Genomic DNA, 13,813 nt, shown 5'->3' on the forward strand with positions numbered 1-13,813 from the left:
AACACTGTAAACCTGATGGATATTGGCTGGCACATGTAACTATGGTTAGTGAAAAGTTCCAACTTTTATCAACTTCTTGACTACAATTCAATGTTTTCCAAATTTTGCACCTCTTGATTCTGAAATTGTAGTTACATGGTTCAATTTTCTGAAGTTCGTCAACGTACGACAAAGTACATATATAGTATCGATTCGGTTATGGCCAGGGTGCTCATCACTATGACTAAAGGTCTATAGGGCAGAAAGTCGATTAACCACAATATAGGGAAATTACATATTCTATCTACATGTACTACATCTCCAAGATATCCTCTGTACACATTCAGCCCTCTGCTCTAATCGAAATTTCCACGCCTGACCCCGGACGCTGCAAGTTTTCGGCATACTTATCTCCAAGCATTGCCGGCGTCATAACATCGCCGCCTAGTCGATGCGCCTCTGTCCCACCCTCAAGAAGTGTCACAGCAGCCTCTACCATTGCGATGCCAGTAAACTTATACTGATCGCCCTGAAATTTGAAGTCCACTATCGCTCTCTTCGCCGTTGACTCGTCTCCTGTATCAGCCACTGTCAGTGTCCGATGGCTGAACCTGTAGTCCTCGAGCCGCTTGGGGTCTGGACTATAGCCCTCTGGGTAGATAAATCGAGTCAGGATAAATCTTGTAACAGAGAAGCTTAGCAGAAACCCGACACTGATAAGAGGCAGAACACGGACGAAATCGCGCAAAGTGCTGGGTAGTCGAGGTCGCGCGGAAAAGTGAAAATTTGGCCCATATCCGCCTGTCGTGGTGTCAGTATCTTCCGGTGCGTATAAGCCCCAGCTTCAGTGAGACCGCAAAAGGAACAAGTGTATACATTTGGCAATATAGGCACATAAGTACTATATTAGCTTAATACTAAGTAGTGCCTTAATAAGGGAATATTTAGTATATAAAAATATATAAATATAATAATATTTACTATAGAAATATAAATATAATAATAATTATAAATATAAGATTAAAAATATAGTAGTAAATATTAAAAAAATAAAAATAAAGTAATAAATATTAAAAAAATAAAGATATAGTAGTAAATATTAGAAAAATAAAAATATAGTAGTAGGTATTATAAAAATAAAGATATAGTAGTAGATATTAGAAAAATAAAAATATAGTAGTAAATATTAGAAAAATAAAAATATAGTAGCAGATACTAAAAGAATAAAGATATAATAGTAGATATTAGAAAATTTAACGCGTGGGTGTTTATCATCTTCTTAGTCTCGGAATAGAGCGGCAATACTGATCTTGCTGGATTAGGCTAGAGTGATCTGAGACTACTTTGGGGGGGTCAAATACTTGTTGCATCCCACTGTAGCTGTCTCGTTCCCTTGTCCCTCTTTTGCTACTACACGGCCGAGGCTATCCAGAGTCCGTGTCCCAAAGATGCCAGATCCTGGAAAAAGGCTGGTCTTTGCCTTCTCCCTTGTAGGTTTGCGGGGAGAGATTGCAAACGGCGCGGTCGCCTCTGCGTAGCGGCCCGGTTCATATAATGTCAATGTAAACAGAGGCCATTGAGTTGATAGTGCCGCTGCTGATGGTACCCCTAATCTCTTGCAATGAAACAATGGCTTCGCGTGTCGGCGTGTTGAAGATTTGGCGTATGTGGGACACAGCGAGATATGTTGTTAGATCAGGCGGCACAGCGTCCAAGCCACACGTGATGATCATCTGGTGTTGTAAGTAATGCTGAATATTGAAGAATAGGTACCTAACTAAACATAACATAAGACGTAATTTTGCACCTGAAACTTGAGCTGAGTTGTGGTGTTCTCTGATCATATCTTGTACCCAAGGCATATCCGCGCTGCTGTCTGGATGTTAGGATACAATGATTAGTGACATCTTTGAATCTCATACCAGTCGACATAGTCAGTACCGTTTTCAGCACATGTTTTGAACACTACAGGTCCACAAGTTGTTGGGTATGGACCAATAACGTTGATGATGACCCGTGTTGATTTTACAACATTCTGGATCTCTGCTTCAGGGTTCACCTCCAGGACGATAATTGACCCTAAATACAATGAGCATTGATCAGATACTCATGATGCTAAGGACTCACTCACCTCCTGCAGCTTCTACTTTGAATTTTCTGGCCAGTGCTTCGAGCTTTGCCTTGTTCCGGGCCGCAATCGCCCATCGCAAGGATCCTGGAAACGTTGCGGCCATGTATTCCACCATAAGACCTCCGGTGAAGCCTGTGGCTCCAAGAAGGACGATGTCGTACTTCCGCTGCATGGTTCGGAATATGTTCAAGAGGATCTTCTCTACAAATTAGATGGATAGAGAGTATATAATAAGAGGGAAAGAATATCATTACATTGTAGCTCTATATATATTACTTTTCTTATCCGCGGCGATCGCCTCCTAATGCTCTCTTAGACCCCTCAATATCTATAATAATCAAATATCAGGTTTCATTTCTTCTATCTTTGTACCACAATCGTCACAGAGTCATGAATCTGAAATCATGTACCAGCGGATCTGCAAGGCTCATAGTCCGCAGTCGGCCTAATATCTATCCGAACATTGTATAGAGGAAGTTATGCATTTGATAAACATCTTACTGGATATGTAATTTGAAGCCATTTCTTCCTCTTCCTATTAGAAGAGGAACCTGTCAAGTCTCGATGGTCCTAAAGTGTTATACGTGCACAGCTTCTTTGCTCTGTGTCGCCATAGCTGCCCTCACAATGGCGCTGTGATCAACATTGAACACAGGTCCCAGAAAGCATTTAAACTCGGTAAAGAGCTTCACATCTGCAGAACATCGAAACATTTGCGGAATTTGAATTGTTTGCGGAGCGGAGGCAAGGTGGACAAACTTTCCGCCGTCCGCTGACCTTGAGTCGGAAATTCTTCCACACTGCATTTGCCACAAAACTCGTCTTTTCTTGAGCGCTAAGATGATAGTTCGAAGATGTTGCCAGTCAGGGGATAGTTTTGTCAGCCAACTGCATACTTCATTTCCACCACAACAGCTCCTCTTGACTATTTTATAACTTAGGCTCCCTTAACAATTCTTGCTTTTAACATTTAATAATATCGATTGTCTCTAGACTGCATACTATTTAACACTTATACATTATACCAGGGCGTTTGATCTGAACAGTCACCTGTCCAGTTAAATACTACTCTGCGTATCTCATCTTTCATAATTGTTTTACATCGTGGACAAACTTTCTTGGGGCTGTGCTTAATATTAGACAATCATGGGCGGCTTTAATCCGGAAAGAGACATTCCACCGCTGAGCGGAAAGGTCTGCCTCGTCACTGGAGCAAACTCTGGGTTGGGTGAGGCAGCTATAACAACATTCGCCCAGCACGGTCCCAAGAAGATCTATCTTGCAGCTCGCTCTCAGAGTAGAGCCGAAGAAGCTATGGAACGTATCAGAGCAAGCTCTGCGGCGGCTCGATCTGCCAACATTGAATTCCTGGAATTAGATCTCGCCTCTCTGGAATCGGTCAAGACGGCGGCAGCTAGAGTCAATGCTGAGGTGGATCGCCTTGATATCATTCACTTGAATGCCGGTGTAGCATCGGTGCCGGCCTCGCTCACAAAAGAAGGATACGAAGTGCATTTTGGAACCAACTACCTGGGCCATGCCTTGCTGACGCAATTGCTGCTGCCCAAACTGCTAGAGACAGCGGCGCTGCCCAATACCGACGTTAGAATCATATCTGTATCGTCTTCATATCATCGACTAGAGGGAACGGGTGACGGAATCTCTTTTGACAAACTAAAGACAACCATGGAGGGTACTGGCGGTGTTGTCTTATATGCACAGGCCACTCTGGCCAAGGTACTTTTCGCCCGAGAGCTTGCGAGGCGATACCCGAACATAACAACGTTGTCAATGCACCCGGGCATAGTCAGAACGGAAATATGGAAAGGGAAGAAGGATGCAAGCTTGCTGATGCGGACTTTTCTCCGGCCCTTGGTCAGCTTGATTGGCGTTTCCCCTGAGGAAGGCGTAAAGACACAGCTTTGGTGTACCGTTAGCAGAGATGTGAAGAACGGTGCATATTATGAGCCGATAGGAAAGGCAAATATGCGTGGAAAGTTTACTGATGACGACGAATTGGCAGGCGAGTTGTGGAATTGGACGGATAAAGAGTTGCTTGCACATGGCGCATCTGGCTGGGTTTAGGCATAGGTGTGCATAAACATAAGAATGGGAGCATTTCATAGCTTGGTTGCGAGAAGAATTTAGGAGCAGTATAATGGTGGATAGAATCTTATTTGACTTTACATCTGGAATTAATACGTTATGTTTTGGTCACTGCTCCACAAGAGACCCCTCTACTCCGTATGCTAAGCATGATTACGATATAGGGAAGTCTGATCTTGTTCCAAGCACATACGACCATAGGTAGTGGAGAACTCGGGGTCCCGTCTGCTCCCCCATAGATAAGCCACTAACCGGCAGATTAGTAGTTGAGTGGGTGACCATCAGCGAACACCGGCTGTTGTATGTTTTTCTTTTTCTTTTTTCGTCTTTGTTTTCTGTTGTGTTGTTGCTGTTCTCGATTCTTGTGGTTTGTCGAGATGTGTGTTGGCTGTTGCATTTAAAACGGCTGACAAGGGTCTAGTCTCTTTTTGGCTGAGCACACATGCATAGTAATTTGAGCTGTCACCTTTAAGACTCTCTGACAAGGAGCGCTCAGTAACCCCTCCCTCTCTGAACAAAACGAAAAGAAAAGAGAAGGAAAGTAAAGGCAAAGAATTGAAAGAGAATAAACTATTCACTTTCCATTTGGGTTACTTCCTTGTGTTTGGTTCCTGTTGCAACCTTGATCAGTCTGCAATGCATGCACAAGCCCACACTTTGTGTCTGACCCCAACTCCTTGTTTGCTCAGCACAAGAGCAACACTTTGATGCAGCTTATAGCATTGTCAACTCTGAAAGTCTGCCCTTTGGTTATTTTATCAGCATGATTTTACCCTAAGCGCCCGTTGGCGTTGTCTTACTTTCGAGTCTATCACCCATGTTGGATTATTTTTCTCAATAGATAAAAGTAGAACAATTTATACCATCAATGTCTAATATGTAGAGTGCTCTCCTTGGTGTACATTTCGAACGGTAACACCAAGAAAACTACAGAAAACTTCCACATTTGGTCCCCAGTGTATAGATAATGTTAAACTCCACAAAATTATGTCTATTGATAGTTTTCTATCGTAAAAGCAGGTCAGCTATTGTACTATAGCCATTATTCAAAGCCAGGAGCGCTGCTGTCCAGCCTTCAAGATCAGTCCTCGTTATGTCAGCGCCATTCTCATACAGGAGTTTGGCTACTTTGAAATGCCCCTCAGCCGAAGCAAAGTGCAATGCCGTCCAATGCATATTATCACACATGTCTGTATTGGCGCCATGTTCAAGAAGCAACTTGGCAATTCTAACATATCCACTCTCAGAAGCATAATGAAGTGGGGTAAAACCACTTCTGTCTTTGGAATTGACATTTTTGACGCCTTGGCTAAGCAGAATTTGAACGACTCGGAAGTGCCCCTTTCTTGAAGCCAGATGTAGTGGTGTTAGACCTTCGTAGTCCTCAACGTCGGCATTGATCTTGTTTTGACTAAGCAGTAGTTGAACAATTTGGTGGTAACCCTTTCTGGAGGCTATATGTAGTGGTGTTGTAAGTTTTTGAGCCTCAGAATTGATGTCAATACTGCTATGGCCAAGAAGCAATTGAATAATCTGAAGGTGTCCATTGTCTGCAGCTAAATGTAGCGACGTATTATTATCATTGTCTCTAGTATTGACGTCAATATTTCTCTGATCGAGCAACAATTGGACAATCCGTAAATGTCCATTTGCTGAAGCCGTATGTAATAGCGTATCGCCAGTGGTATCTTTAATATTGATGTTTATATTATTTTGAACGAGAAGCAGGTGAACAATTTGGAAGTAGCCACCTCTCAAAGCTGAGCGCAGCGTTGTAAAGCCGATATTGGCCTTGTCGTTGACATCGATTTCTTTTCGATTGAGCAGTAGTTGGATGATTTTTAGGTGTCCCTTGGCTGCGGCCAATTGCAGCGACGTTTGGCCCTCGTCATTTCTCATGTTGACATCGATAACTTTTTGATTGAGCAGTGCTTGTACAATTTGCGTATGTCCGTTTACTGAAGCTGATTGCAATGGCGTTTGACCCTTGCTATCCTGTGCGTTTATGTCGATAGTTTCTTGATTGAGAAGTAGTTCAACAATTTGTAAATGTCCGTTTGCTGCGGCCGAGTGTAAGGTTGATACTCTGTCCTTATCTCGTGCGTTAACGTTGATATCTTTTTGACCAAGTAGTAATTGCACAATTTCCAAATGTCCCTTTACCGAAGCTGATTGTAATGCTGTTCGACCATTACTATCTCTCCAATTGATCTGAATATCTTGCCGTGAAAGAAGTTGCTGAACTATATTTAAGCGTCCGTGAGCTGATGCGACAATTAACGGCGTTAAATCGTCTCTATCCCCAGAGTTAACATCGATATATTTCTGGGCAAGAAGCATCTCAACCAATTTTTGATTGCCTTGGTTGCAAGCCAGAAACAGCGATGTTTCGCTGTCCTTATTCTTTGCGTTGATATCTTTGACGCCTTTGGCAAGGAGTAGCCCCGCTATCACCTCTTCACCCTCTTCGGCTGCCGAGAGCAACGGTGTTAATTTTTCTTCATCTTTCATATTAATGTCGATTCCATCGGTGGCAAGAAGTAACCGGACCACTTTCTCAAGGCCACGAGTTACCGCGTTTAGCAGCGGTGTCTGACCAGCGTTGTTTGGTAAATTAATCCCAATATCATCATGAGCGAGTAATAGCTCAATGATTGCAACAGAGGGTTTTTTAACAGAAAAGTTTTTAACAGCCCACCACAGCGCGGTTCTACCCTGTCCGTCTCGAATGTTGATGTTGATGCTTTCCGACGCTAAGAGAAGTCTGACGATCTCTTCATGACCTTGCCGAACCGCCTCTGATAAAGCAGTTTGGTTGACGACATTTGTTGGATTAACTTCAATATTTTTCGATAATAGTAGCTCAACTATCTTAGCATGACCACCTTGAGCAGCCAGCCATAAGCATGTCACATTAGCTGAATCCCGGGCATTCACATCGATAGCTTCTTCGCCGAGCAATACATTCACAACTGATGTATGGCCCTTTGAAATCGCAGCCAAAAGCGGCGTTTGGCCAGACTTGTCCTTGGTGTTGATCTCATAGCGATCTCTCTCAAGCAGCTGCCTCACGATTTTCTCATGTCCGTTTTCGGCCGCATGGAAAAGGGGCGTCTTGCCGCCTGTCTTGTCCCTGATATTGATATCAATATCCTCCATAGTAAGTATAACACGGATTGCCACCTCATTTCCGTCTTCAGCAAACCAGGATAATAGCGATTGGCCGGACCTTTCGGTGTAATTGACTTTGGCTCCCCGTTTGATCAGAAGCCGGATCAGCTCCTCGTTCCATTTTGTAGCGAACCATATAGGCGTCCGACCTTGTACATCTGCCACATTGACATCAATATTGTCAATAGCTAGCAATAACTTTGCGATTGGTGCATTATGTTTGCGCATAGCATGCATAAGTGGCGTACACTTGTCATCATCTTCCGGGTTAATGTCAATGTCTTTTTGCCCAAGCAATGTCTTGACAATGCCTTCTTTCTCATTGAAAGCCGCAACCGAGAGCGATGTGCGACCTTTTTCGTCTCTAGCATTTATATCAATCTCATCCTGAACAAGTAGCACTTTGATGATTGTTGTGTAGTTCCTGCGAACTGCATGCAATAGAGCTGTCCCACGAGTATGAGGCGTTCGTTGTAGAGCATTGATATTGACGCTGCTTCCATTGCACACGAGCGTTTTAACCATTGCCACGTCGCCCTTCGAAACGGCCCATATCAGGGGAGTTTGGTCAAGGTCGTTCCGGGGGTTGCTGTCCACACGCTCATGAGTTACAAGTAACTTGATGAGGGCCCTATCTCTGTGGATAACGGCAGACCATAAGAGGTTCAGGCCGTTTGGCCACGTGGCGTCGGTATCGATATCGCTCCTGGCTAGCAGTAACTCAATGATGTCTTTGAAGCCGTCTTCCTTGCCTAACAGCATGTTTCCATCTAAATTGTCTGGATCATCTGATTCATCCGATTCGTATGGCTCATGTCCATATGGCCTGGTGTGTGGTTCGGGCGATTCATGGGTGTCACTCGCATGGTCCGCATCAATCCTTGAGGGTCGTTCATATGGAGACTCGATAGATTCCGGATCACCTGGATGAGACGGCGCTTCCAGGAGAACGCGTGAACGTCTGCCAAAATACTTGGCATCTTTGCTCCGCGAATGCCTGATCTGCTGTCGGTAGTATTCAGCTAGCAAGAGCGGCGACCGACCGAAGCTGTCTTTCCCATTGACGTCGGTTGTTTCGTTTTTTAACAACAACTTAACAATAGCCAAGTTCATGTTGCCAATAGCACACAAGAGTGGCGTTTGGCGCATCATGTTTCTCGCATTAACATCAATGCCATCCCTGGTAAGAAGTAGCCTGGTTATTTCCTCATCTCCATTTTGTACAGCCCACCATAGTGGCGTTTGACGATGGTAATCTTCGACATTGACGTCCACGTCCGGGTTCAGAGCCAAGAGCAATCCAACTGTGTCGATTCTTCTGCCTTGAGTCGCCCACAAGAGAAATGTAAGGCCTTCATCATCCTCTTCGTTGATATCAGTGCCTTTTGTGGATATGAGTAACCCGAGGATTCTTCTGTTTCCTTTATCTGAGGCCTTTCTCAGCATCTGTTGATTGATACTCTTGCGAACGTTGGCATCTTCTCGCAGTAATAGCAGCTCAACCACCACCTCGTTCTGCATCTCAATTGCCCACCATAAAGGACTTTGACCAAACTCATCCCCAGCATGAAGGATGAGATCATCGCTACTTAATAATAGCTGAACCACTGCTGTGTGATTTCCTGCAGTTGCCCATATTAGTGGCGATTTATTAGAATCATCAGTCTGATTGACATCGATGCCTTCCGTCTCTAACAATATCTTCACCAATCCTTCGTGACCCTTTTTAGCCGCCCATAGCAAAGGTGTTTGGCCATAGTTATCTCTGGCATTTGCATTAGTTCCACGGGCAGTTAGAAGCAATTTGAAAACTGCCTCATATCGTTTCCTAGCTTCCCATGACAGTGGTATTTTGTCCCTCTCTGTGCTATCAGCAGTAGTCTGTGACTGTGTTGGGGGCAAACGACTGCCACCCTTCTTTCCTCTTGCCTTTCTGCTCTCCTGCTCTTCGCTTAATGATGACCTGCTCCCCATTGAATAATGCATTGCAAGTTCCAAAGAGGTATGCCCATTTCTGTCTATTGCGCTCACATCGGTATCACTCCTTGCAATTAAAAGCTCAGCTATTGCGGCATATCCCTCCATGGTCACATATAGAAGAGGCGTCTGACCAACTTCATTCCTGAGGTTAACATCAACGCCATCATTGTCAAGGAGCAGCTGAACTACTGTCTTGTATACCTTCTTAATGGCCCACCATAGAGGCGTCAAGCCATCGTTATCTTTGACGTTAACATCAATGCCAGGTACAGAGAGGAGTAGCTCTGTTATAGTCTCGTTGCCGTTGCGAGCTGCCCATAGCAAGGGTGTCTGTTGAAATGCATTCTTAGCGTTCATATCGACTCCTTGTTTGCCTAAAAGACGTTTGACGACCGATTTATTCCCATTCGCAGCCGCCCACCACAGTGGGGTTTGGTGGTAACGATCTGTGGCATCAACATCGATGTCCACCTGAGCAAGTAACATCTTGACTATTTCTTCATGCCCTCTTTCCGCCGCACAGAGAAGCGGGGTCTGATGATAGCTATCCTTGGCATTAACATCGATGCTCTCAATAGCGAGCAACTCCTGAACTACAGTCTCATGCCCGTAAGTTGTCGCATATAGTAGCGGCGACTGGTCGTTGTAGTCTTTCGCATTCACATTGATGTTGACATGAGAAAGCAAAAGAACAATAACATCTTTGTGTCCGTTTTTAATAGCCCATAAAAGCGGATTTCTACCACTCTTATCCATAGCATTTACATCAACGGTAGAGAAATCGAGAAGCAGTTTTACTACCTTCGCATGCCCATTTCTCGCAGCTAGCAATATTGGTGTGTGGCCGTAGTGATCTGCAGAGTTAACGTCGATATCCCCTTTGGCTAGCAGGAGCTTAATTACCGCCTCATGGCCCCTTTGAGCTGCTCTTCCCAACGGTGAGTGGCCTTCTTTATCTTTAAAATTGACATTGAGCTCTTCCCTTTCAAGGAGAAGGCTGATGGCTTCTTCATCTCCATTTCGAGCTGCCCACCAGAGAGGCGTTTGGTCATAATTATTCTTCGTATTAATGTTGACATCTCTAACGTCAAGGAGCAATCTTGTAATAGAAGTATCTCCGTTTCGGACGGACCACCACAACGGCGTCTGATAACGATCATCTCCTGCATTGAGGACGGCACAACTAACAGGAAGAAGTAATTTGACCACTGATTCCTGTCCGTTTTTAACAGCAAGAAGCAGCGCCGTCTGGTCAAGGCGATCTCTGACATTGGCATCAATCCCATCAGCCATTAGTAATAATTTTGTGACGGTATAGTGTCCGCTCTTGGCTGCCCACATAAGTGGTGTTTGCCCATCGTTATCTCGAGAGTTGGGATAGACGTTTTGCCCTTGAAGCAGAAACTTGACCACCGTCTCGTGCCCATTACCAGCAGCATATGAAAGCGGTGTCCGGCCAAGGCCATCATCTGCATCTAGCGATTGGTCGTCGAATGCGCTTTCAAATAGTTCTCCAATTCCGAAATACGCTGCCAGATGTTGTCCGATTATCCTCTTGGGAAATTGTTGGCTGTAATTCGAGTCTTTCCAGGTCGGTTTGTTAGTCATTAATACTTGGCTCGACGCTTGCACCTTGGCGTCACATCCGATAAAGGCCATGACTTGCTGTGATAGTGGTGTAATATTTTGAGCATGATACCCCCAATTATGAGCAGCATAATTGTAAAATGGATTGGACGCCAGTCGTTCCTCAAAGTCCTTATCTGTAGTACAGAATCCGCTGTGGAAGATGCTGAATGATAGATAAGTGATGCAAGAATTTGTGATTTCGCTCTCTGCGTCCGGGAACCATTCTGCCTGAGTCCGCTCGAAGTAGTCTTGTGCAGTGCAGTGAACAAGTCGGACGATACTGGATTGGCGACCAGATGGTTGATCAGATTGTCGAACAACAGTAACCAAGCCCGCGCACACACTAACAATGTCTTCGATGCTTGTGAAATTTCGGTCGTCAAGTTCGTGGTGCCAATGTTCCACTGCAAGAGCCTGTTGGAGCTCCGTTGTAGACAGTGGCCTCTTTGCATACACAATCCATGACAAGGCCCTCCTGGCCAACTCTCTTCTCTGCTGGTTTTGACTGTCTATACGCTGCATCATACCTTTATAGGCATCGTCGTAGGCCTCCGACCCAACTGATAGCTTTTCGAGTGTGTTCCGGATATCTTTAATGGTAAATTTTCCGGCTAATGAGTTGAGATGGAGCTTGGCAAGAAGAAACCTGTAGAAAATTAGCACATAAAGGCGATGAATTCGTCCGCATTATCTCACATTCCCTGCACCGAGCCAACGATTGCCTTCTCAATCTCAGTTCTCAATTCCAAGTCATTGCGAACGCTATCAGATAGCAAGTGATCCATATTTCCATTTAGATATTGTCGTATGTCGTCTCCTCTCGCACTTATTTCCATGAATGTGCCGCTTTTAAATCTGTTCGCGATCTCTGTATTGGGCCTGGAGGTTACAAAGATATTCGCCGCCGATTTATTGCGAAGGTTGAGGATTTCCTCTAGGAATCTCATCCGACAGTCATTGTAAATAGTACACTCGTCAATCGCATCAAGAATGATGAAAGTTTGTGAATAATCTCTTGCCACAGTCTGAAACGCCTGTGATATTGCCTCCAATGACGGTGGAATTCCCTGGTCCGTGTCCTGCTTGTGCATGGCACTGACGCAAGTTGGTAGGGAGCTTCTCTTCTGTGCCAACTGCTTCAACAGGTTTCGAAGTAATCTTTCGGCCGTTTCTTCTTTCTGGCGGTAGTCAAAGTAAATATATGCAATTCCGGTATCCGTATCATCCTGAAACCTTGTGGTAAGTTGGTCGATAGCCATGGATGTTAATATAGTCTTCCCCGCTCCGGGAATCCCCTGACAGAATAAAATTTCTGCTGGTGTATTAAGCCATGTTTGATACTGGCTTGAATCTAGAAGCCACTGGCCCGTTTCTGGTTGCCGACTGCTGAAATATTCTTGCTGTTGAGATGCATAATTGATAGGAGAAAGCCATTTAAGAATAACATTACGATGGTCATTCGTCTGCTTGTGGAGGATACCATTGAGGCCTTCAGATATATCTACTCTTCAATGTTAATTGCTCTGCTTTTATACATCGTAAAACCTTTGAGACTTGCCTGAAAGAACATTCACATTTCGTAAAACTTCGACCCGGTTAGGAGGGATTCGACATAGAAGGTCTTTCGCATATGCAGCTGCCACCATCGCCGCGTAGCCCCTCCATTCTGTATTCGCATGCGTATCTGCATAATCGCATATGCCACGAATCACAAGGCAAGGGAAATGGTTCATTAAGCCTGCTGCTTCTGTTTCAAAGCATAGTATATCCCTTTCGGCAGCCAATTTATCTCTAATCTCCGCATTTCTCATAAGCTGATTCGAAGAAGCAATCAAGCCGTAGTGAACTATTGGATTATTCTCGTTGCCATCTCGTTTGGGGCGTGCTATCAGATTCAGCTGACCATTGCCACAATGAGTGCCGCAATTTATATCTTGAGCGGGAGAGTGAGTAATGTTGCTTCGGTATAGCCTATCCGTGTCAGGATTCGGTCGCTGGTATTTCTTTCTCAACGTTGGAATTTTGTTAAAAATGCCGTCAATTGTTTCTTCAATTTGGTGCTCGTTTATCTCATACTGACTCTCAAGCCCGCTTACGGCTGTTCTTAAGATCGTTGGTGCTTGGTTGAGAAACCCTGTTTGTTGAAACGTTTGAGTTTGGATAGTTTTACCAAAGTCGTACTGAAATACACAACCATTTCCGTCGCGGGGGACACTGACGACTACGTCTCCTAAGCGAATATCATGCTTCTCAGACGGAGCTCCTCCCCCAATGCCGACCATAAGGCCAATCCTGATATTCGGAAAGGTATGTAGCATATCTCTCGCTACGCTTGCCGCCGACGAGAGGCCATATTCTCCAAGGGGCAAGACGGCAATGGCAATATTATGCTTTCCAATCCTGCCTAGAATATAACTATTATTGTCATTCGGAGACACATAATCAGGCAGCCCGTGTTCTTCGTCGAGGAAAACGCGTGCAGCAACATGCTCAGTCGTTATTGCGCAAATCCAACCAACCGTGTAATCATCGTTGACAAATTGTCGCCGAGAATCGCCACTGGCTATTTCTGCCGCCAGTTCTGCCTTTGCTTCGGACATTATTGGATTTCGTTTCCAGAGTCGTTTGTGTTCAGAGATGTATGTTTCCCATACCTATGCATGGTTGCCTAGAATAAATGTGAGAGAGAGGGGTAAGGAATTTAGCTGCCTTATTCGCGCAGGCGATGCTAAGAATTAAGGATTGTTAGGTATTTTATATCTATTTAGTACGTAGGTACCTACAGGGTTGAAGAGTGGAGCCAATGACAGAGTCACA

General features: G+C 44.6%; 3 protein-coding genes across 3 annotated transcripts; 1 reads left to right on the forward strand and 2 right to left on the reverse strand.

Annotated features, from left to right (window-relative positions):
- Positions 1 to 322: 322 nt before the first annotated feature.
- Triagg1_841 (uncharacterized protein) lies at positions 323 to 2,282 on the reverse strand (the record flags this gene model as incomplete). Its single annotated transcript, XM_062901840.1, has 4 exons — positions 323 to 780; positions 1,586 to 1,752; positions 1,902 to 2,058; positions 2,111 to 2,282. 4 exons carry the CDS (start codon positions 2,280 to 2,282, stop codon positions 323 to 325), a joined length of 954 nt encoding a protein of 317 aa, XP_062760065.1.
- A 974-nt stretch (positions 2,283 to 3,256) lies between these two features.
- Triagg1_842 (uncharacterized protein) lies at positions 3,257 to 4,195 on the forward strand (the record flags this gene model as incomplete). The annotated part of the gene is made up of 1 exon (XM_062901851.1): positions 3,257 to 4,195. One exon carries the CDS (start codon positions 3,257 to 3,259, stop codon positions 4,193 to 4,195), a length of 939 nt encoding a protein of 312 aa, XP_062760066.1.
- A 1,026-nt stretch (positions 4,196 to 5,221) lies between these two features.
- Positions 5,222 to 13,596, reverse strand: Triagg1_843 (uncharacterized protein; the record flags this gene model as incomplete). The annotated part of the gene is made up of 3 exons (XM_062901862.1): positions 5,222 to 11,642; positions 11,693 to 12,222; positions 12,532 to 13,596. The coding sequence occupies 3 exons, from the start codon at positions 13,594 to 13,596 to the stop codon at positions 5,222 to 5,224; spliced, it is 8,016 nt and encodes a 2,671-aa protein (XP_062760067.1).
- Between the last annotated feature and the right edge of the window lie 217 nt (positions 13,597 to 13,813).

This window comes from Trichoderma aggressivum (assembly GCF_033847375.1).
Source record: "Trichoderma aggressivum f. europaeum strain CBS 100526 chromosome Unknown scaffold_002, whole genome shotgun sequence".
In the NCBI taxonomy this organism is placed as follows: domain Eukaryota; kingdom Fungi; phylum Ascomycota; class Sordariomycetes; order Hypocreales; family Hypocreaceae; genus Trichoderma; species Trichoderma aggressivum.